This window comes from Drosophila eugracilis, unplaced genomic scaffold (genome assembly GCF_018153835.1).
Source record: "Drosophila eugracilis isolate 14026-0451.02 unplaced genomic scaffold, ASM1815383v1 contig_575, whole genome shotgun sequence".
Classification (NCBI taxonomy): domain Eukaryota; kingdom Metazoa; phylum Arthropoda; class Insecta; order Diptera; family Drosophilidae; genus Drosophila; species Drosophila eugracilis.
Window position 1 is genome coordinate 134,004 of NW_024573454.1, and position 24,400 is coordinate 158,403.

A 24,400-nucleotide genomic window follows, 5' to 3' on the forward strand; every position below is an offset into this window, starting at 1 on the left:
TTAAAATATCTGGAGAGTGTATAGATTACTTAAGTCTTAGTTTATTTTCCAAGCAATTTGATCCCACTTAATCTTAGCAATTTAAGAGCATCTTTCTAATGATGCCTTTTCGTTATTTTTAAAACCTTTTAAACCTTTTTTATAATACCCATTTTAAATTTTACAATAATACTTTTTTTTTTTGTTTCCAATTTTGATTATTTAACAGAATTTTACATATATATTTTAGCTTAACTTTAAAAAATCTATTAAAATTAAGAAATTTTTGTCTTCGAATTTTGGCTTGAAATTTAAATTTAAATCCTAGAGTGAACCAAAATTGCTTCCCCATCGAAGTTTCTCTCCCAAGGTTTGAAACCCACATATTATTCATACGTGGGGCATTTTTAGGAAGTTCCTATTCCCATAAGCCCCAAGTTATTTTTTAACGGTTCCAATGCGGTCACTCTGATGGACGTGTTTTTTTTACGGCGGATGGAAATAAATTTACTGCAAATTTAAATCACAAACGTTAAGGATCGGCGACTGACTAAAAATAAATAGTGCTCGATTGATGGATAACAACTATGTACATTCTAAACATAATTTAAGATAAAGCTTATTGGTGAAATCAACTGCAGTTGCATAACTCATTGCCAAAAAAAAAGTCGAAGGAAAAAATCACAACAGCTAAGCAAAAAAGTTCGAAAGAAAGTTCAAAGGAACAAAAAAAGTGGCGAGAGGAAGAAGAGGAGAACGCCGTTAGTGGGTTAAGAGCCCCTCCTCCTGGGGCCACCAGCACCCCTGTACCCCCGCCCACAACGTGCCTTAAAATAAATTCCGTGTTTTAAATAAAAAAAAAAAAAAAGAGAAAAAAGGAAAATCAAGTGCGCGTTAATTGCTTCTAAGTTATTCAATAACAAAACATACAAATATTAAAAAAGAAATTTGGAAAAATATGTCCCAAAACACAGCCGATACTCTCATACATTTAATTGCCGGCGGGTAAGTAAAACCCATTAGTTCTAGTCATTTTTTTTCCCTATTGCGTCTTATCGCAGGTCAGGCCATCATATAAAAAATAAACCGGTTTGCCTGGGATTTAATTGAAAATTCGAGGCGAAAACGTCGCAATTGCGATTAGATTTAGTTCACAAATGTGAATTGAACATTTTTGGCGCCATTGCCAAAAAAGAAACCCCATAAAACAAAAACAAAACAGGAAAAAAAGAAAGGCCGAAAAGAGCAGTAAAAAAAGAACAGTCTGATCTTCAGGAAACACGCTCTGTTCACGTGTTTTTTATTTATTTTATATTTATTATACGGGAACGACAGCTGGTGAAATCACAACGGAGATAAAAGAACAACGTAAAAAAACACGAAATGCAACAAACAAACATAAATAAACAAAACAAAGCAAAATCGAGGGGGTCTGTCCCTTTATTTCTTTATATCACCATTTTTCTCAGTTCATTTTCCCAGGCAATGTCCAATTGGAATTTTCGTTGCCCTCCGATAAGCTTCAATTATTTTGTTGTTGTTTCTTTTTTCCTTTTATTACTTTTATTGTTGCTTTTATGTGGGCTATTTTTAGACGCGTCGCATCTGAATTTGTTTTTGTTGTCACATGCACCCTATACAGACACTTGCCGGCATATTGGTTGTTATGGATAACCTGTTATTTGTTTGATAAAGTCGAGCCCCTGGTCATTCGGGAAATGTTAATTTAACTGGGGTTATAAGTAATAACTGGTGACCGGTTATTTATGTTTCTTAGATCTCTGCTTGGGGAAGTATTTTTATCGTGTTTCTGAGGGCTTGGAAGGGGTATGTAAATAGAAACACTTGTTTTAAGATGCCATTTATTAATATAATAATAATGATTTTGATAGTACCATAAAAATGGGATCTTAGAACATTTTTAAATAAGGATCTTTTGTATTCTCTTCAGTTTTGAAGTCTCTATTACTCTTTAAAATTGTAAACTAAATTAATTTTAAGTTTTAAGATTTTTAAGGATGAAATTGATTAACACCATACATTACGATCTTCACTAAATATTTATCTTAACAAACAAACCTTGTTAAATCCCAACAATACCCCTTGATTAACTTAAATTAAATTCGCCTTGATAGAGGCCTTTTATATGACCTCTGATTATAAGGCCACAGTGCAAATCCCCTAAAAAAAACTTTTTGCAATCAAGTCACAGGGCAATTTGCCGGCCGGCAGCAGCTTAAGTCCTCTTATCAACTGCCAACAAAACTAAATAGTAACGACAACAATGCAGTTTCAATGTGCACAGTTTGTCGTAAGACTTCTCTCTTTACCCAAGTTGCTTGCATATATGCGTAATATATACTTTAACTAGAAGGGGTTAAAGTAGAAGAAACGAAATGCACGTTGAAACTTGAGCTGGCTTAGTTCCCTTAGTTGCTGTTACCGTCTTCTGGTTGTCGCTAGTTTCCCAAGTATCTCGTGTTGGGACACGTTAGAAGAAAACCGAAGAAAAAAAGTAAAATAAAAACAAAAACAACCTTGCCTGCCGCACATTGTTATCGCTATAAATAAGCCACAAAGCAAACAATTAAACGACATCCATCTAATCAAGCATCAGAAGCCTTTTGAGGCGGGACTTACATAAGTGTAGACAGTTCAGGATTGTAAAATGGGGCAGAAATAAATTCCCTTTAGAAAATATTTTTATAGATATAAGAAGAAATATTATTTTACCAAAAAAAATGAATTTAAAAATCATTTCATTCTTTTTTTATAGGAAATAGGAAAATATTTTTAGAAAAAAGATGCCTTATTAAACCTGAAAACTTAAAAATGAAATGTTTAAGAACTATTAAAGGAAAACAACATATAACTTATATTTCTAAATATGTTTCTATTTAATAGACATATTAAACTGATACTATATAAACTTAAACGTTCCTGAATAAACACCAATTAGTAGGAATTGCGAAATAGTGAAATCGGTTCAGACAGCTAAGATCTATTCCCTATATGTTTTTCGATTTGGCACACCATATTGCACATTTCTCTACCCACCGACATACTATATACCATATACTATAGTGCATTGTGTTTTTTGCCTACATATTTTGCTGTTATTTGTCTAGAAACAAATCTAAATTGAGCTTGGCAAGCGATTTCGAATTTGTTTTGGTTTTTCAACGCAAACAGACCAGGCAAATAAACTTTTTCTGGCACACTGACTCAGTTGAAGGCGAGTGTGGGGATTGCAACAAACAACAGAGACCAAGGTGTTTTCTAGGCGGCATTACAGGGGCTATGGCTACGGCTATTGCTATGGCTAAATAAACAATGTCACCAAAGCTGCAACTTGCACGAAATTCCCCTGCAATTCCTGTTCTGCGTGTATTTATAGTTTTAGTATCGTTTCTTTCTTGTAATTACGTGAAAATTTCCATCATCTGGGATTTGTTTATAAACTTTGGTGGTTTACTTGCTTGACCGGGTTAAGATATTGAACATGTTTTCACCGCTCTTGCCTTTTATTCATCCGTGTCTCCCTGCACGTACGCATTTATTTAGAGAATTGGTTAGGCATATATTGAACTTATTTGTAGTACTAAAATGAGCCAAAAAAGTGATTTTTCATTAAAAGAGGAACTAAATTAATAGCTTTTATATTATATTGATTCATCTTACTTATACTTGTTTTAATGATACTTTTTTAATATTCCTAAATCATTTGCCAACGTTAAAATTGTGCCAAGGGCATCTAGTTTATTATATATAACAAATATATATATATATTTATATATATCAAACTGTGAGAAATGCGAAAGAAAAACAGGAAAATTATAGAAGGTCGCGTGCCAAGTTGTATTTTCGGAAACGAAACTTATTTTAATGAACTTAATTTAGCCATAATCAAACTTTAAATTTGGTTATCTTAAACGTTTTTTAAGCCCAACTATCGGCTAAATATAGTTCACCTGTTTAACCTTCGCTTCCTTTGACCCATAAACAATAACATTGAAAACTTTCCATAGATTTCATAATCTAAAAAAGAAGCAGGAGCCAAAAAAAAACGTGAAAATAAAATCAGCATTGATAAGGTGGGAACTTAAGTCTGCGAAACGCAAAAAACCATTGAAATATGCGTACTATATATTTGTTTCTTTTGTTGTTGTTGTTTTTGTGATAAGGGAAGTCTCACCGAGAAGTGGGCTTTATCAGTCATAAATATAAACGAAGGTGTGGGGGAGATTCTTTTTCAAGCAGCTGGACAAAAGTCACCCCAGCAGAGGCTGACGCATTACTAAAATGAAATTATCACATCAAATATAAAAGGTTTTATTTTTTCTTTTTTTTAAATATAACCCATAGACGATGTCTGCGGGGTCCAAAATTTCCTATCTTTCTTATCTGTGCAACGCGTGTGTTTTTTACGGGGAGCAATGTCAAAGAACAGATAAATCGCACATTAACCGGTTGTAAATTGCACGATTTTGGCACATGCGTCGCCGAAAGGCCATCGATCGGGAATAGCTATATACTCTGACATATATAGCTATGTGATCTTTGAGTAGCTGTCCGAATGTACTTGAAATGCACATGTAGAACCTTACTATAATTGAGAATTTCACATGCTTTATATTTCACACATGATCACCATACATTGTTTGCCTTTTTGTTTGAGGAATTTATCTTAAATGGTGGATCAATAATGGATTTATTTGAGATCTTTCTGATACTGCGATTTAGTTTGTATTTTATTGATTTTAGCTGTGAAGCATGACTTGCCTTTTTGCTATTTCTAACTAATCTTTAATTATCATTCAGAAATATATATTCAAATATTTCGCTTTCTCTCCTTAGAACAAAGTAATTTTTGTATAAAAACCTATAAATAAATCTTCTAATTGATAGTACATTTTACACCTTGTCTTTGATATTTCATTGCAATATTTGAGCTTCCAATTACTTGCAACTCTCATTTATCACACTTAAACTCGCAGTCCAACAACTCTAACTAGTTTACCCAATAACTAATCACCTCATTCCGCCAGTCACTTAATTGTTCTATTGAAATTCGACTTATCCTTGTTCTGTTTGTCCAACTGTCTGTCTGAACGGCTTTCTTTTAGCTTGAAAAAGGGGAGCAAATTGCTTTATTTTCGCGTGATGTGCCAGCCAGATGCTAATTGAAATTCAATAGTCGAGCTTCCAGCTAATGCATTTATTAAATGTGATTAATTTCTATTGACTAGCTAACAGTAGAAGAAAGTATCTAGATTGAATTACCAAAAAGGCAGCATATGGTGGCGTGTTTTCCCAGCTATGAAGACAAGTAAGCACAGGTTCCAAAAGCAATTATGTCACAGTCATTATGCATACTAGATCGGGCAACCATAGAAGTACTATATACATATGTTTTAATGGACGTGGTTTAGTGATAGGCAGAACCTAATAATATTGCTGATAAGGGGAGGCTGCTTTTGTCCGGTCATTGCAATTCATCCGCTGGCAGGCATATCAAAGGTTATCAAAAGTAGAGCCGGGTCAATCTGGAACCAGTTTGGACCGGTTCTCCCTATAGCCTGTAGCCATTGCAATCTCTAACAGATTTGCGAAATCAAACGAGGGAAAAGCAATTCCCATTCGCCTACCAGACAGTTGATTAAGTTTTGTTATTTTTTTTTTATTTTTATTTTTTGTGCTCTAGGATTAAGGGAGACATTCGTGTCTGTCCCCAAAGTATCTCTCATCGATCAAACATTTTTCCCGTCTAGCTTTTCTCTGCCATTTAATTTCCGCTTTTTTTGTTCTCTTTGTTGCATAACCATTTCTCCCCCTTTTGTGAGTTTATTGCCACCGATTATTATTATAATTTAATTTCATGGTTCGCGGTTGCCAACTGGCAATTTACAAGTTTGCGATCACGAGTTATGCTTCTGCAAATATATATTTTCCTAGATAACCAAGTTCCCATGTGCTTATAGATAGAGGTAATCAGTGTATTGGCTTTTGGGAAAGGTCGTGTATAATTAATTTTTTGGGGGCACTCTTTCGCCGAGGTGTAAACAAGTTTCTTTTAATCTTTAGTAAACTTAAAGCCAAGGTTAAGGTAGCTGTGGGGTATGAACTTCTATGGGTAATTAGATAAGTTGAGTATCTATCATGAATTTCACTTCAATTTTCTTTAGTTTCCTAATTGACTGAAAGCCACAAACAATTTCTTCACACATTGCCAGTTTGTAGCTATTTTACAATTCAGTAAACAATTATCTGACCTTGTCAAGACATGCACTTGGAATTTCAAATGAATTGAAATAGAAAATGTTCTATAATTTGCTTGTGTTACTTGATAGGCAATCGCCTCATTTCCAGCTATTCTTTGATTTTTGCCACAACCACAAGCCTTTCATTGCATTAGGCCAAATGCTATTCATTTCCAATGCAGCCAATCAAATATCCCCACCACTTAAAATGAAAATTGAAATGGAATGGGACATGGATGTACTCAAGTAGTTCTGTCTATACTAGATGCACACAGAATGAAAACACATTTTTAGCCAGGGAATTGCGCAAATCCAAGAAATACGAGTTTGGGATATAGATATTTTTTCGTTTTCCGCTTGCTCGATTGCCAAATGAGATTTATTTTTGTGCTGTTCATAGTTGCCAACCCTTGCCATTGAAAATGTGAGGAAAGTTTATGAGGGGGCGTTTAGTTTCTTTCAGGCACTTAGTTTGAAAGATTTGTTGCTCTTGAAATGTTAATATGTCAAATATTTAAAGGTAACTATTCCTTTTAATAATATTTGGGTAACAAAAAAGAAATACAAATTATAAAAGAGTTCACAAACCCAAATTATTAAGAAGGAAAAACAATTTTAGAAACATTTGAAAATAGTATGGCATACAAATATATATTAAATAAACTTAGTTTACATAAACTTTTAGAATATAAACCTTCATAAATATAACTTTAAGGGTGGCAAGGTCGAAATTCTAGTTAAAGAAGTTCCAATTATTTCCTCCCCCAAAAAGTATTTAGTTCCTAACTCTATTTTTAGTTCATATTTTTAATTACAACAATACTTATTTCAATATTTTGCGATTATTTTCATCAATACAGTTCCGCTGGCACAGTGGGAGCTGTGGTTCACATGTCCCCTCGAAGTGGTCAAGACACGTCTACAGAGCTCAACGGCTTTTATGACGCCGTCGCGTCTGGCGGAGAATGCCGGTGGACCGGCGAATGGTGGCCAATCGGAGCTATTGCGGCCGGAACAACGACGTAAGCTAAGCACAACGATATTACGTAACAGATCACAGCCACAGGTGATTGGGGGTGTGCGTAGGGTAGTACCAAATTCTTTTTACCTATTCTCTTTCTCATACCCATTTAAACCCACTGCCACTGCATCCTAACTTAGCTTGATCTCAAGCCATATAACCTCTTTGCACTCTGAAAAAAATATGATACAGCCTTTTAACACCTTCGATACCTTCATCTCCATTGCCTTGTATTTGGTTTTTATGGTTTTCTAATCAAATATCTTCTTTTTTTGTGCCCTTGCAGATCATGGCCATTTCACATTGCGGCATCTCATCCACAACACCCAAAACCATGAGCATCGTGCAGTGCCTGCGGTAAGTATCCACTTTTTCTTTTAAAGGAGTCTTACTAATAAATCTAAACTTGTAGACACATTGTCCAGAACGAGGGCACCCGTGCTCTGTTCAAAGGTCTGGGTCCGAATCTCGTGGGCGTGGCCCCATCCCGTGCCATATACTTTTGCACCTACTCACAAACCAAAAACACGCTCAACAGTTTGGGGTAAGTCTCTCCCTCCACTTAAGGTTACCCTTGCCCTATTTATACTTTCATGTAATCTCCAGCTTCGTTGAACGTGACTCTCCTTTGGTGCACATAATGAGTGCAGCTAGTGCTGGTTTTGTCTCCTCCACGGCCACGAATCCCATTTGGTTTGTCAAGACGCGGATGCAGTTGGACTATAACTCCAAGGTGCAAATGACCGTGAGACAGTGCATCGAGAGGGTCTATGCTCAGGGTGGTGTTGCTGCCTTCTACAAGGGCATCACCGCCAGCTATTTTGGAATCTGCGAGACCATGGTTCACTTTGTCATCTACGAGTTTATCAAGTCTAAGTTGGTAAGTATCCGAAGTTATTTTTAGTTTTTGGTTCTCTTTTAATTTTGTTTCTATCTGAACTATAGCTGGAGCAGCGAAATCAGCGGCATACGGACACAAAGGGATCCCGAGACTTCCTGGAGTTCATGATGGCTGGGGCTGTTTCTAAGACAATTGCCTCCTGCATCGCCTATCCCCATGAAGTGGCCCGAACTCGTCTGAGGGAGGAGGGCAACAAGTACAACTCTTTCTGGCAGACTTTGCACACGGTTTGGAAGGAAGAGGGCAGAGCTGGACTCTATAGGTGGGTAAAGTTGATTAATAGAGGGGGATTTCTAATTAAACTTTGATTATAAAAATCGATTTAAGACAAGGGGATTCCGTGCTCAAAAGTGCATTTTAAGTGCCATAGAAATACAGTCTCTAGGGATATCCTTAACTAAATTGATTTGACATTTGACATACTTTTGTTAATCTCTAAAAGTAAACCCCAACCAAAGGGAATCCCACATGTCTAGTCTTCCTTTATATATTTTTTCCAAAATATATTTAGAACATATCTATAGACTTTATAAAAATAATCGAATTAATTTTAAATAAGAAACAAACATTTAACATGAATGCCAAATTTTTAACTTGCTTTATAGCTAATGAATTATGATAATGCGCCACCCACGAATTCGTGAAGTCTATTTAAATTACTTTTGCGTCGCATATTTTCTGTTTGTTTACCTTTAATTTGATTAGCACTTGCGAGCGTGCTCACCCGGGTTGTATTATATGATATGAGACTGGTATTTGTCGCGTAATTCGTCAACTAATTGTGCCATCTGTTTTTTTATTACTCATTTTTTATAGGGGACTGGCTACGCAGCTGGTGCGACAGATTCCCAACACCGCGATCATGATGGCTACCTATGAGGCAGTCGTCTATGTCCTTACCCGGCGTTTCAACAACAAATCTAACGAATTCTACGACTTTTAAACATCATAATACGGAGTCAAAGAATCCCCATTAAGGACTAGTTAACAAAAAATGAGAAGGAGGAACCCAATCTGTGCATATGTAGACGCGACTGCTGCAACTTAATTGTAATTGTAACCCGTTTTTTTAAACGATCCAAACCAACGAGCGCAAATTCTTAGTTAACTAGCTTCTAAGTCAGATATGAAACGAACTCGATAGACTTAAGACGTTAGACGTTGAACGTTGGCCAATAATGCAAACAACAAAAAACACGCACCAGGATCGAAATGCACCATCCAAAAAGAACATAACACTTTGCTATATGCTATATAAGGATCTAAGTTCGAAAAATACGAAAGAAAAAAACAAAAAAACGTTATCAAAATTTGAAAAGGCTGCTATTTAGTTAAAGATACAATATATATTGAGTGTATAAATGTGGTTGATATTTTGATATAGTGTTGTAAATAGGATTCGATTCGCTCAGAGTGTATTGTAAATAGATAAAGAATGAGTCGACTGGCGTTGCAATATGGCTCCCCTAGTTTTGTTAGTTGTAAGCACAAAAAAGAAAAATGTTGAATCGGCCGCAGTTGCCAGTAGATGCCGCTATATATATATATAGAAATATAAATATTAAAACCGACCGATCCGATACGTAAATGTAATCATAATTTGTAAAAGAGTCCGTTAAGTTTCCTCAAATGCGATATACATTTTAGTTACCAGTACTTTAACATTATGATTATTATTATTATTGCTGTTTATTTAGTCCATTAGTTAGCTAGTTAGTGAGCTCCATAGAGAGCGATTAGTGCCCAGTGCCCCCTCTCCCACGTATTTCATTGATAACGAGCAAAGAACGAAGAAAACTACTGTGAATAATTGATTGCAATCTGATTTGATGGTGAAATCAATAAATACAACAATTTTGTTTAAAAATAATCCAGTCGTTTATTGTTTAATATCAGCCGTCGGCTCTGCCGATCGCCTAGGTCTCTTACGCTAAACATTATCTTATCAACAAAGCCTGGAGACCCTTGAACATAGTTCAGTTTAGAAAAGCAGACTGCCGCCAATAAAAATCGTGATGAGATAAGCTGATTTCGCCATGATAATAAGTTTCTGCATAACTGAGAAGTGATTTACTTGTTTATGGATAGTTAAAGCTTCAAGCAGTCAAATGCTTTTATTTAAATTACCTTTTAATCTTACAAAAAGAGTCTTTAAGACTGACTAAAAAAAAAAACCAAAAAATAAGCGTTTTAAAAATAATTCTTTAATAAATGTTTTAATAATTTTAATACATTGGCTATAAATTTGCATAAACTATTTTTTTTTTATATAGATTTTAAATTAAAAATTATGGGGTTAATATATATATTTTGTAAAGATAAATGAAGTAAAAAATATGTTTATATTTCAACTCAAAATTATAACAATCTACAAGATTTAGAAAAAATAAAATTTGTTATATTTATAATTTTAATTTAGTTTTAAAATTTAAATATTTGTGGCTTAAGTCCGCGCTATGCCTAGCCTAGTCCATTACCACAACATTCGATCAAAGATCTTTACCATTTCATCAATCGTAATACCTCTAACGTCCACCTGTTACCATCTCTAACAACGCAATAAACTGCCACCTCTAGTAACGTAAGCAACTCGCATACGTTTCGTGCAACAAGTTTATTTTATTTTCATAAACAAAGTTTGTTCAATGTAAAAAATCCTCGTTAAGGTGATGTTATTCCATATAAATTGCGTTTCCCGGTGATTGTGAGTTAGTGAGCAGCTGCAGAGCAGCGTAATTAACCCAGATCTAAGTAAATCAGTGCAATTGGAGCAGCTTGAAAGGCAAACGCCAACATATCGAGTTCGAGAATTGAGTTGACCCATTCCGCGGCCATGCAAATCGATGCAATTGAGGCCTGAATATGCTGCTTAGTGAGACCCACTTTTGGACGACGCTGCGGGAGGAGGTGCGGATCAAGAGCCAGGATCTGGGTGCCTTTCGCTACCTTCGCCAAAGAGACAAGGATCAGGAGCAACAGGATGTTAGTTTCCTTGCCAAACGGGATTACACAGAACGTCGCAATGGATTGGCCGTCCTAAAGAACTCCAATCGCAAGTCTACTGGTCGATTAAAGGACAATCTCAAGAAACTGGAGGATCTACTGCGTCAGCACAGGATCATCCATTCCGAGTGGCAAGATGCTGCGCAGGTTCTTATCCTGTTCTCCCATGGGTTGATTGCCCATATATGTGTTGACATCTACACGGGAGACATCCTGCGCATGGTGTTCGAGAAGTATTTGGTTGGCAAACTTGCATCCGAGGTTATTACAGATGGTGAGTTTATACTACGTGCTGGATACACCATTTTCACCCTGGAAATCCCAAGTTATTCGCATCATTTCGTGTCTATTCTTCCTCGTAATAAAACAGCAATCCATCAATCACCCCAAGCATTACCTTTCTGCATGAAAATCCAAGCTAAAAACATCTCATCTTACAAAAAATTATTCAAAAATCGTTTTACACTGTAAATCTGTACGAACACGCAATATTTAATGTCCAATGTCTTGGCCGTAATTAAAGGCTCCACTCTCAGGCATCATTAGAACTAATTTGTCTTGTGTTTCTTTCAAAACCCATGTTTTTACTTTAATAATTCATTACTCATTGAAATATATAAATATAAATCCGGTTTTCAAATGAATTTCAAACTACAATTCATGTACGATCTAGAGCTAAAATAAGTAATCCTATGTATTACAGAAAGTTAAGCATTTTAAAAAGTATAGAGCCAAAACTAGATGAAACCTTTCAAAAGGTCTTTTGCAATATTGCTTCTGCGTGAAAGTCCATCAGCTTATAACCCCATCAATCTACCCCTATATAGGCTTTAGGGTATTTCCAATTCTATAGATTGGACTCCGGATCTTGGCCTTGCACTTCAGGCCGCTGCTTGTGCAGTTATGGAGAAATTTGCATTGGCAACAAGTGCGACTTGATTTGCACTTTCCCACACCAACACAGCCGCACGCACACATGCAGGGGCATGCAATTATTGTAATTTTTAATTAATCTGCTTGCTTGTTTTGTTGCCTGTAAATATGCGAACCCCGAACCCCGAACCCCGATCTCCCTCCCAATACGTCCCGTATCCCCCATCCTCTAGCTTTCCATGTTTTGTTCGAGGCACTCATTCAGCTTTGTCGCTTGTGTCTTTTTTTTCGTTGTGCTCTTGTCTCTGTTGTCTCGTCAGCTTTTTTCACCCGTTCCCACATCGTCTTGGCCTACAATACCAACCAACTGACGGTGGTTCATCTACAGAGGCCAAATGCCCGATCCCAGGGGCCCGAGAAGATCGCCAACATGGATCCGCGTATCTTCCACGTGATCATACCGGGCGCCACAGAACGAAAACTATCCCGCCACCTTACAGTCAATGGCAGCTACGATCTGTTTGTAGTTTGGACGCAGTCCTCGCAAAACGAAGTGTACCCCTGGAGGCCAACGATAAGGGATCAGGACCGAGCCAACATACATGTGTTCAAGATTAAGGGGTAAGTTTGATAAATCACTGTAGAAAACCCAATGTAACTCCTTATTTTAGTTTGCAGCTGGAATCGATAGCCTATTGCTGGTCGGAAAATGACCCTTTGTGCGTGGACTTTCTCCGAAGCAGCGAGAGCCAGATTATTACCTTGGAGCAGAAGGTTTCCCGCAAGGGTGATATAAGCGCAGAGATTTGCTCTTATGAGCTGGCTGCCGGCAAAATGCAGCGCACCGCTATTACCTCTATTCCAATGGGCGCCCAGATCTGCTCCTTTGCCTTTAGCCCCGATCAGGAGAAGCTTTTTCTGGGTAGTATCGATCGAAATATTTGTCTGCACGATCTGGTTCAGCAGTCCACTAAATACGCCAACCAGATTGAAATTGTCCCAAACCAGTGTGCCTGGCACTGCGATTCCGCTATGCTGTGCGTGGCCAATGAGCGATCTGTGCTGCAGTGCTTCGATCTGGCTTTGGCCACCATTGGTCATCAACTTGTCAGTGAGAGTGTGACTCCCTCGAGTTTATTGGATTTATCGCATTACTTTGTGGCTCAGCCAACGCTACTGAGTGTGGCCTTCAGCCGGAAGCCTGATTTAGCCACTTTTAAACATACCTACGCGCAGACGGACTGTTTATTGTTGCTCATTTATGATCAAGGACCTCTGGCGTGCATGCGCATTTTTGGCGGCACTGGAATGCGTGGCGATATCCACAACTCAGGCCTCACTGCGGATGTAATAGCGGACAAGTATCTGCGACTGCAGCAGCCCGATAGAGCGGTGAATGTTCTGGCTGCACTCAACTGGGAAACCTATGGAGCCATGTGCCTCATCACGTTGCATAAGATAGCCAACTATGTGTTTTTTGGCGGAGATCAGCGACGACCACGCATCGAGCTGATGGCCAGAGCTCTAAAGACATTCGCTAACACTCTGTCCGAGGAAACGAAGGATGAGTTTAGCGATCAGGTGTACGATCTGAAGCGACGCTTTTGTTTCTTTCTGCTTCGGTGAGTTTACTTTGATTCAGTATATAACTTTAATTCTAATTTGATGTCTTCAGTAAAAACCTATTCGCCGAGGCCTTTGAAATTGCTCAGGATGTGGCCGACTATGATATCTTCATGGATCTTTATAACCTAACCAAGTGCATATCTAGCCTGAGCGAATTCGCACAGGTGGCCTTCAGTCAGGCAGCTGCCATAATTCATGAGGAAGATCGTGCCAATGGCAATCTAAGCCTGACCTGCGATCTGCGATCGGAGTCAGCTTGCTCACTGTCCACCTGCTCAGATTTATTGCGGGGTCAGGGAGCGCCAACAGGACCTACCACAGGCTTAGGTCCTGGACCGACTCCAAGTCAACAGGTCCTAAAGAACTACGTGCCACCGCTGCCATCGTTTAAGTCGAAGGTTTTCAATGCAGAGATGATTAAAATTAATATTCCCAAGCCGGAATTAAGACCGCCACTACCAAAAGTTTCCATAGCACCACCAAACACATCTCTGGCAAGTCTATCCCTAAAGAGCAACAGTCTCCAGCAGTCGCCTTTAAAGAATTTAAATACAAATGGTTTGTAATTAAGAATAATTCTTAGAATATATATTTTAATTTTTCCAATTTTCAGGAAATGTGTGGTCGCAAGATGTGCCAGATCAGACGGTGGGTCTGCCCATGACCAGCAGTCCGCCTCCTCGTCTTCCGCCTCCAACAAATGTTGTGGATCAAAATACTCAGCTTGGTCAATTTAATACGATCACAGCATCGCCTCCATCAGCAACAGCCTACCAGCCCAAGTTTTTCCAGCATCCTCTTGTCTCAGGCAACATACCTGCAATGCTGTCTTCTGTGCCTAGCGACGATTACCAGAAGCGCCTGTTGCTCAAGAAACCCACTGCATCCATATTGTCCAATCCGGCAAATCCAGCTGCTACGAATGGAGAAGCAGCCACGCCGACTGCCAAGTCACAAACGGCCGAAAAGAACAAAGTCAAATTCTCCGATACAATACAAGTGGCTGTGGTTCCGGTAAGACCACTAATAAATTCATAATTTTAATCTTTTCTAATGCTTATTACCAATCAGGAGATTCCGCGCAAGGAAAAACCCGATGCCGCCTAAGAGAAATGGTTACTCCAGACCAGCTGCGCGACATTTAACCAATCCTAAGAAGGAACTGGCCGACAGCCTGCCACTTTGTCATCCTAACGATGAGTATCTAAAGGATTTTAATCCCATCACAACCAGTAGGTTTAATGTTAAGTTCTAGTGTTCATATAGACATTAATAATTCTTCATTGTAGATGTTACCAAACCACCAATTCGACGGAGAGAGGAGGAACCCAAGCAAAGCAGCAGCAAAGGCAACTCTTCCTCGTCATCTTCCATCAAAGTGGTTCACTTCGGTGTGGTCTAATAATTCATAGTGCAATTCCTAAGTTTATACCATTTTGGTTAAGAGCTGCGTCTTCCAATCGTTTGTAACTATTGCCGTCCCAGTTAGTGCAAAGCTTTAAATAGGAAAGTTTTTATTTATAGGTTCTCTCTACACTTTACACACAGGTTACTCATTAAAGCTTAGCATTAAATGTTTGCCAAATCTGAGGCTACGCCTACTTCTTCTTGGTATTAAGGGGTCCGCCCATGCGTTCAAGTTCGTCCTTAAGGTCAAGCAATTCCTTGTCGGGCACATAACGTCGCTCCTCGCAGTCGTCGGTGTGCTCCTGGACCATCAAGCTCACTCCTTCGGGCAAAGCGGCCTGCGCGAGGCGCAGAAACTGGGGATAAACCGGAGCATCTACGTTGTTCAGCTGCAGGTTTCTCTCATAGGTGGTCAGTTTGTATTCGGACTCTATGACCGTGGAGTTCGGTCGCAGTCTCTGTACTTGGGTCTGCTGTGGAGGAAGGGCATAGCAATCGGATACGTCCAGATCCAGGTAATCGGCCACTCCATGAAGAAACCTCTGGTAGCTTTCCAACTGCGGATAGTCATAGCCCTTGATCTGGACGTTCAGGCTTTCGTATTGTGGGAATTTCGGTTTAAGAGACTGTAAAGTAAGAGATGAAAAAATAATTAAAATAAGACGAAACAAACTAATAAATGTAAATCTATTAGCCTACATCGAGATAATCCGGCTCATAAACACTGCCGCTCGTGTTCCTTACAGCAACTGCCGTTGCCTTGGGCACTTGCAGCGTTAACCGCACACTCGGTAGTATCTAAAATCAGTATAAAAATGTTTTTTAATAGATAATTTAATAGATATTTAGGTTTATTTACCCTTCGTAACATTTCTGCGTTTCCAATTGCCAAAGTCAGGTTATATCACCAGCTGATGTGATACAGTCACATTGTTTGTCATATTTTCCCATTCGCAACACGGCCCCAGCATCAGCTGTTCGTAAAAGCCCGCCAAGCCGAAATGTATTTAAAAAGTAAAAAGGAATTATGTATTCAAAAAATATTATTCGTATTTTCCATAATAGTATAAAAAAAAAACATAACAAAAACCATATATAGTATATTTTTTATTTAGAACTAAAATGAGTTATAAAATATTTATATAAATATTTTTATTTAGGTATTTATCATTTAAGTTGAAATATATTTTAAATTTTGTTGTGATTATTGTTTAAATTTATAATATTTTAAAATTAGTTTAAATTATATGTACAAGACAAACAAAAAATAACATGTAGACCATCGGTTCATATCGATATCTTCGTTATTAAAAGCGGTTTTTGTGCAAACCTATTGGACACTATCGATACAATTTTTATCGTTCTCCGATATAAATAGAAAAGGAAATAATATTTGTATTTACTTAGTTTACACGTCGGAATCGTCGGTTTTTTTGCATCGGCAAAATGAAGGGAAAGGCAACACTTTTGGTAGTTGCGTTGGCTCTGCTTTTTGGGCCGTCAAATACGATCGGAAAATCGGATCCGGGTATCGTTGACATCCTGGTGACCACGGTAAATATGTGTACCCCAACTCCAACCAAATATAGGGATAATTCCATTTCCGGCTACGTAATCACTGTTTTGGATCCTTTTAGACCTTTCCTAGCATACGGGAGCAGCGTCCACTTTTGGCCAATACGAAAATATACGCCCAAAGTGAGTACATGCGGCAAAAACGTGTGACGAATGTCTCTGAATAACCACTTTTCATTCCGCACCCGCTTTAATGGTTCTAGTCAAGGGATGTACGCCCAATGGGGAAACAAACCTCACCGTTACCTTCCGACTTACGGAGCATCCATGCATCTTCGACGATCTCCAGCTGCAAACCATTGCCCATGATAGCGCCCTGCTAAACAATGCCAGCATTAATAATAAAATCTTCGAGCTCACCAACACATATCCGTGCAATGGACTAATTGTCCTGGCGATAAACAAGGACAAGCCGGCGGAGGGAGCAACACCCGGAACACCGGAACCTAAACATCCGATGTTGGAGCACAAACATCCACTTTCGGTAAATCACACATATGTACATATATAAATCAGTCAAAAGTTGGAGACAACTATTAACAAGGGACAAGCCAAAACATTTGTGGTGTGTGACTTATCAGTCAGGGCTTATCATTTCTTTAGAACTGGGCACTTAATGAAGAACGGGAAGGGCATATTGCTTATTGCTTGAAACGTTTACGTTCATTTAAAATCTGTTTCCTTAGACTAAACTTTGGGGTGCCTTTTCTTTTTTAAAGACAGAAAATAACTTCTTGGATATACCCAAAATATAAAAATGTATTATTTTATCTGCGAATGTGTGTAGAAAATAAGTAATGCTCGGTATCCGACGGTCGACTAATGTTTTTTCGATAGGCCTAATGTAGTTTTTTTATCCAGTAAAGCCGAAGTACTGATAAAACATTGGTCATGCAGTAATTAAAAGACTACCGTTTCCTTTCAGCCCACAACCAAACCCGGTTGCTAGCGTCGACAAGGATGGCATATATGAGATTGAAGTGATTATAGCTCCACAATCCCCGCAATTTAGTGCCGTCGTGCACATCGAGTTCCTGGGCCCACATGGATATATTTCGGCCATAGATTGGCCATTCCTGCCGGTATGGGATGAGTAATTTAAACATAGCATTGTTTATATTTTTTGTTTATTTTTCCCTAGTTCTATTTAATCATGTGCATTGTTTACGTGATATTTGGAATTATTTGGCTCTTCGTTTCCTTCGCCCAATGGCGAGATTTACTGAGAATTCAATTCTGGATTGGTGGAGTCATTCTGTTGGGAATGCTGGAGAAGGCATTCTTCTATGCTGAATACCAAACGCTGACGAATAAGGGAGTTCCAGTTCAGCATGCCGAGCTGGTCGCCGAGTTTGTGTCCTGTGCAAAGCGCACTCTGGCCCGCATGCTGGTCATAATTATGAGCCTGGGCTTTGGAATTGTCAAGTAAGTGAAAATATACGTGTACTTAGAAAAGCAACTGCACCGCGATATACATACTAATTGAAACCCGTTTTTAATCAATTAATTCAAGAGCAATTGCTGGTAATTAACTACCTACTAGGGCATACAATGTAATCTTACTAAAACAGAACTAGCAAACAAATTACTCTATTAAGAACCTTTCTATAAGTAGAGAAACCCCAGAATTTCTATAGTACACGTTTAATATAATTTGCTTAATCTCTTTGAATTTTTGTAGACCCCGTTTGGGACCCATGCTACATCGCGTTGTGGGCGTGGGAACACTCTACTTTGTGCTGGCCTGCGTAGAGAGCTATTTGCGTATCACCAATATCAAGACCGATCGCAGCGAGCTGCTGGTAGCCAGTATTCCCCTTGCGGTTCTAGATACGGGAATATGCTGGTGGATTTTTACCTCACTCGTACAAACCACTCGAACACTGAGGCTAAGGAGGTGACTCATCTGAAAATTAAAACAAAAAACTTTTAGTCTAACCAAAATCTACATATTTCAGGAACATGGTCAAGCTTTCGCTGTACAGACACTTTACTAACACTCTGATTTTCGCTGTTATCGCTTCCGTCATCTTCATGTTGTTTGCCCTGCATTTGCGTAGTATTGAGAATTGTACGCCTGTAAGTTGATTAGCATGAGTTGGGCTCCGAGCAGAGTTGAGCTGATTTGAAATGTTTTTTCACGCTTCATTTAGGGTTGGCGTGATATTTGGGTAGATACTGGTTTTTGGCATATTCTATTTTCGGTGCTGCTACTGGTGATTATGATACTATGGCGACCCACTAATAACAACCAGCGATATGCCTTCACTCCGCTGCTGGATAACCCAGAAGACGAGGACGATGAGGGTAAGTACACCCATTAAAGTTGGCATGCAATCAGAAACTTATTGGATTTCGTTTTATTCTCCAGACGAGGAAGATCAGTTTGTGGCTGATGCCTATGGTGTAAAAATGCGTGGACAGAATGGAACGCCGAAAACATCGACGGCTTCACGAAATGCCACGACCACCGAGGAGGACGATTTGCGCTGGGTAGAAGAGAATATACCATCCTCGATGGCAGACTCAGCTCTGCCTATTCTTGATTCGGATGAGGAGATCATAAACACCAAGTTTGAGGTGTCAAAAATGCAATAAACTGTGACTTTCGCTGGACCGAAGAGACTTTTTACGCATATTTTTGCACATTCACACATCTGTGTCACCCGCCAGCAGCAAGTCCCCAATATTTGCTTTGTATTTTTTTTTTAAGTTTCATTCACCTTTGAGGAAGATAAACCTTTATGCTGGACAACAATGCCGTGCTGCACCGACACTGATCTTCCAATTTCGAGAAATTGTTTAGCCAGTCACGCCTTCTTCTGAACCCGTGTAAAATAATGTATGTAATCGTAGTTCCTTCTACGCGCACGTCCTCCCCTCTAAATAAATCTAACTTATTCGTAATACCTAGCCTAAGTTGTAGATAACTATGCGACGAACAGTAAACTTAATTTATAAACTACGATTTCAATTCTAACGTTGAATCTTTTAGTACACTCGCTAATGTGTATGAATTATAATTGTTGTCGCCTCATTGTATATAGCTGGTAACACAAAACAAAAACAAAAAAAAACGAAACGATCTATATAAATCTATGAGTATTCTTTAATAACTACGATAAAAAGCAAGTGTGCAGTGTCGAAAAAAAAACCTATTTAAAAATCTAAAACTATTTGCTGATAACTAAAAAGGATTCAAATGTAATTGTCTAAGTAAGCCCACAATCACTTGCGTCACATAAACCTCAACGTATTTAATTACATAAATTTAATCAAACGGTTTAAGATTTTCATAAATAAATGCAATCGTATCTTAAAGGTAGCCATGAACCAAAATGCTCAATGTGTTTTCTTTCAACTCCTTATCTAACTAAAGGCTTATGTTATTTGTCAAGCCCGATAGCACAAGTTGGTCACGATAAAAATAATAAAAAAAAACATGTTATTTCAACTTCGATTCTTTGGTATATAGGCTTTATATATTTAATCTTTTGGCGATAATAGTTTCCTTTTACTTTAAAGGAATGTTAAAAGCATTTCCCTCTTCCACTTCAAAAAAACGCAGTAAATATAATTCAATATTTATTAGTTTTCTCTTTGTATAAAATTTCTCTTTGCCTTCCAAATTTCTTGTTAAAAAAATATTAAGTAAAGAAGAAAAGGTAATGTGCATTTCCTCAGATAATACAATCACAAAGCGATTTCAGTTAATATTTTTGCTTCGAGCTCTCCTTAATGGTTAGAGTACACACAAACACAAAAGTCACAATTAATAAACAAATTATTTATTCGCGGAAGGATTAAGAACGAAACGCAAATGCCTCGACTTCGGTGCAAATATGCATTATTATTACAAATAAGATACAAATACTTATGGATACTGTCTTGAGGGCGGCGAAGTTGGCATTTTTGGCTGAACTGTGGATGAAGCGCGACTCTCTAAATTGCAACAATATTGGGAGGACAGTTGAAAAACGGGCGGGCAAATTTACATTAATATGTTTCTCGTGGTTTAACAATTTTCTCATGTAACAAATTTACTGCCTAGAAATGCGTATTTAATATTTTTAGTCTGCTTTGAGTCCAGTCTTCGTAAAGTCCTATGAACTGTCATATGAACAGTAAGTAATTGGGAATTGGGTGGATGCAGCCTAAATATTATGAAAATGAATTCATTTGAATAAACTTTTAAGGGCCAACAGTGCCTTTCAATTCGCATATTATTACTATTTTTAGATAGAACAGTATTATCTTAGAGACCCCCCGTAGACTGGCTTGGTTTATGTGGAAATTCAGCCTTTAGCCGCTCAGTGCTCAGTTCGATTCGGGCTTGACATTGCGTCGCAGGATAGCTGCTGCGAGGTCCTGTTTCATGGCCGCCTGCTGGCGCTGATCGGCCAGCGATTGTGTGCTTCTTAATCCGTTCACAATATCCTTGGTCTTGCCAAAGTAGATCTCATTCAGGGTGTTCCTGATTTTGTTCTCCATCTCCTCAACCATTTTGCCAATGTTGGCGATGTGCGGCGAGGACTCACTGACATTGGCATCCTGTTCTTGCTGGCGGGTGAGGGAACCACCCAGGTTCATGGTGCCTGAACCTTGTTTGTTGGTCTGCAGCCACAACATTGCTGTGGACGTCAGCTTATAGTGAGCTGTCCTTCCTGTGGTTTTCTCTTGAACTTCAACCACATGAATAGAGTCCCAACATCCGCGAATCATCTTGCTGCCATCTCCGGCCTTTTTGATTAGTATGACAGCGGCAAAACCATGATCCAGATCCCATAGATACACGGAGGAAACTCCTCCTTCGTAGTACATTTCCCGGTACTGATCGAAAGCATAGTTGGCCTCAATCTCCAGTTTTCGCAGTCGTTCCGAGGGCATTTGGCCATCCTCCAATGGTGGATAGTAAGAGTTCGACCAGGGCGATCTATAGGAATCACCATCGCGGTTATAATCACACAACAGGTAATCCTTGCCATGTTCTTTGTCCTTGGCTATTTTCAAAGGCTGATCCACGGACGAGAGCAAATCCTCACATAGATCAGGGGCCAAGTCTATCAGATCAATGAGGTTCTTCTCAATTTGCTGGGGCGGAAGCCTCCTCATCAGATCCAAAGCACAATCCATTTGCATTTCCGACTAAAAGAAGAGAGATATGTGTTTGAAATTGAGTCACTGCAGCGATAAGAGAGCCACCGAAAATTCCTGCTTTTCTATTGCCACCCGGCAAAAAGGGGATTACCATATATGGGCATCATTTAAGGCCGAAGGCCGCCGCCCTTACTAAAGGTTTTCCTTTGTCTTTAGCGATTTGGTAAACTTTTCTTTAATAATGGGCGGCACCGCTACAAAAACACCGTTTGTTGGCCTCTTTTTTTTCATCTTTTTTGTTACCATCAACTGTAGTATTACTCACCATTTTGATACTTTTTGCTTTCCCTTTGTTTCGATGGGATTTAAACTAGTTTTACTTTTTCGTTGGGTAGGCCAATCTTAACTCTAGCTGGGATTTTGGGATTTTATTGCAAGTAATTGCACTAAATTGACTCTTTTCTTTATTATTAGGATTTTTATTTTCCCTGGTGTGTTAGAGCTGGAACAAAAGTCGGAGTTTATTCGATGTGTGTAGTAACGAATATATATCGATATTTATTAGAAGATTTGAAAGCATTGATGTTTGCCATAAAAGTATCGATATTTTTTATTTTGAAAATTAATAATAACTGTCAAATATTCAAATTATATATATTAAATATTTATTAAACAAATAAGAGACTAAAAATATTAGAAAATTGATAAATGACTAAATTTTTAGATCAAATTCATACCAACTTGTCGTTAAGTTAAAAAAACCTATAACTGTTGCTTAAAGTTTCACCATAATTCCCAAGTTTCTCCCAAATGATAACCATAATATTACTTTGTTTTTATTATATTTTAGCAACAAGTTTATTGAATTTAGTTTCGTTCATATACTTTTTATGCTTAATTCCATTCTGGTTGCCCATTTCCTTTCCGTGTTTTGTGAGTTTCTGTTACAATGCGTTTGGTTTTTCTGTGACTGTTGTTGTTTTTAGCTTACTCATAGTTGGTTTTTTTTAATATGTTACACAAAAATGTATGGCATAATCGTAAATTTTTTATCCGAGTTCATGTTTAAAATATATTTTAAGCTGCTCCTCTTGCGTATTCTTCAGATATACATACATACATATTTAGAAATCATATGCCTGCTCCGAAAATGTAGTATACTCCCATTCTTCTTGATTTTTTTGTTCTTTTGTTTTTTTTTTTACATTATTTTAGCCAAATACATAGCGTGTGGGTTTTTTGCTTCGTTAGTAAGTAGTCTCAATAAACTTAATTAATCGTTTTCGGTTTTAGATTCCCGCTTCAAATACGTTTTGTTTTTAGATGTATACTTCGACCATATACAGTAAATGTAAAATCTCAGACTTTAATTTTTAACTAAGGTGCACTACATACAGAAATCGTTCCGAAAAATGTGAACTAAATCGAGGGCTTTCTTTTTATATTAGCAGCTTAAGTTTTTCAATTTTTATATTTTAGCCTGGGTAAACTGTTACAGGTGTTTTGTAAAATAAGGGCAGGTTTCACTAAACTCGAATAACTTAGATAATTAGAATTTGTATTTCTTAGTTGTTCTTTTGAAGTTTAATATTTCGGCTAATTAAATATTTATTTACTTATGCTCTGACGCATTCTTAGACATTGTGCCATTATTCGAACTTAAAAGCGGTTTCAGATAATAATAATAATAATCATAATAATACATAACTCCATTTTTAATCGTATTTCGTATTTCTCTTTGTTTTTTGTTTTTGTTTTTGTTTTTCTTTTCTTTCGCTCAATAATTATGCAACATTCGCTTATCAACGCTTCGACAAACAAATGTAATCACAGTTTTATGTTTTCCTTCTTTATATAAACTCATTTTCATTTAGCTATTTATTTCACTATTTTCGCATCTAGCGTTGAGTATGTATGTATGTATGTATGTATGTATGTGTGTGAGTGTGTTTTAGCTGTGAGTGTGTTTGTTGTAGTAAGTTCTTGTAGTTTTCTTGATTTTAGTGTGGGTGGCAAAAAGAAAATATCAAAGGAGTGTTAAGTACATGCTTAAAAACTCACCTAACCTTTCTTTCAATCGCTCAATCTCTCAATCATCGATCTCAATCTCATTCCATGCTTTTATGAACATCTCAACTCACTGATCTTTTTTCTTTCATTTTTTTTATTTGTTTAGATTATTAATACTATTACGTATTTAGAAAACTTTAAGAATATTGCACAACTTGTGAAAATGCTGATCTTGACTCTGCCCTTCTTCTCATTTCGTTATAAGTTTTTAAAAATATTTCATTTAATATTTAATACCTGAGTTGTTCATAATCGTTTCGCATGATTATAACATCCGTTTTTATCGGTTGCTTTTCTTTTTCATCGTTATTATTATTTTAATCGTAATACATATCGAAAAAAGTTGTTTTGTTTTTTGGTTTTTGGTTTTGTATTAAATGCATGTATACATCGTCGTGAGTCTTGATAATGCCCTGAGTTTGCTCCAAACGGATTTGCGTTTTTTTAAAACTATTTCTTAATTCTTTTTTGTTTTTGTTTTAACCTTATTCTCGTAAAGTACTTTTCATATCGAACTTCTTTCTCAAATGGACCGTTGTCTTGTTTTGTTGAATTTAAAGGGGGGTTAAAATTTCGCTCGATTAATTC

At 37.6% G+C, this 24,400-nt stretch overlaps 5 protein-coding genes across 5 annotated transcripts; 3 read left to right on the forward strand and 2 right to left on the reverse strand.

Moving 5' to 3' along the window:
• Positions 1-422: 422 nt before the first annotated feature.
• Positions 423-10,031, forward strand: LOC108111119 (mitochondrial carrier protein Rim2). Its single transcript, XM_017220484.2, is given in 8 exon segments — positions 423-984; positions 7,100-7,127; positions 7,129-7,305; positions 7,547-7,617; positions 7,673-7,804; positions 7,867-8,140; positions 8,206-8,423; positions 8,978-10,031. Coding segments are annotated over 8 exon segments (1,074 nt in total). The 5' UTR covers positions 423-937; the 3' UTR covers positions 9,105-10,031.
• A 643-nt stretch (positions 10,032-10,674) lies between these two features.
• LOC108111136 (WD repeat-containing and planar cell polarity effector protein fritz) lies at positions 10,675-15,244 on the forward strand. The gene is given in 8 exon segments (XM_017220506.2): positions 10,675-11,438; positions 12,358-12,658; positions 12,709-13,659; positions 13,713-14,221; positions 14,277-14,677; positions 14,735-14,755; positions 14,757-14,895; positions 14,953-15,244. Coding segments are annotated over 8 exon segments (2,850 nt in total). The 5' UTR covers positions 10,675-11,023; the 3' UTR covers positions 15,066-15,244.
• Positions 15,161-16,017, reverse strand: LOC108111146 (39S ribosomal protein L48, mitochondrial). The gene is made up of 3 exons (XM_017220518.1): positions 15,930-16,017; positions 15,770-15,868; positions 15,161-15,696 (listed from the first exon to the last, which is right to left on the reverse strand). Exons 1-3 carry the CDS (start codon positions 15,939-15,941, stop codon positions 15,262-15,264), a joined length of 546 nt encoding a protein of 181 aa, XP_017076007.1. The 5' UTR covers positions 15,942-16,017; the 3' UTR covers positions 15,161-15,261.
• A 407-nt stretch (positions 16,018-16,424) lies between these two features.
• LOC108110974 (transmembrane protein 87A) lies at positions 16,425-19,984 on the forward strand. Its single transcript, XM_017220279.2, is given in 10 exon segments — positions 16,425-16,624; positions 16,708-16,768; positions 16,849-17,129; positions 17,571-17,579; positions 17,581-17,727; positions 17,787-18,070; positions 18,327-18,542; positions 18,604-18,724; positions 18,799-18,952; positions 19,017-19,984. Coding segments are annotated over 10 exon segments (1,608 nt in total). The 5' UTR covers positions 16,425-16,516; the 3' UTR covers positions 19,244-19,984.
• A 233-nt stretch (positions 19,985-20,217) lies between these two features.
• LOC108110980 (F-actin-capping protein subunit beta) lies at positions 20,218-22,272 on the reverse strand. The gene is made up of 2 exons (XM_017220291.2): positions 22,068-22,272; positions 20,218-21,790 (listed from the first exon to the last, which is right to left on the reverse strand). The coding sequence occupies exons 1-2, from the start codon at positions 22,068-22,070 to the stop codon at positions 20,963-20,965; spliced, it is 831 nt and encodes a 276-aa protein (XP_017075780.1). The 5' UTR covers positions 22,071-22,272; the 3' UTR covers positions 20,218-20,962.
• Between the last annotated feature and the right edge of the window lie 2,128 nt (positions 22,273-24,400).

Bases quoted from the DNA above. Each gene is read 5' to 3' on its own strand.
- LOC108111146 (XM_017220518.1), bottom strand. The intron at 15,697-15,769 runs GTAGGCTAATAG...CTTACTTTACAG, and splicing joins ATGAGCCGGATTATCTCGAT to TCTCTTAAACCGAAATTCCC.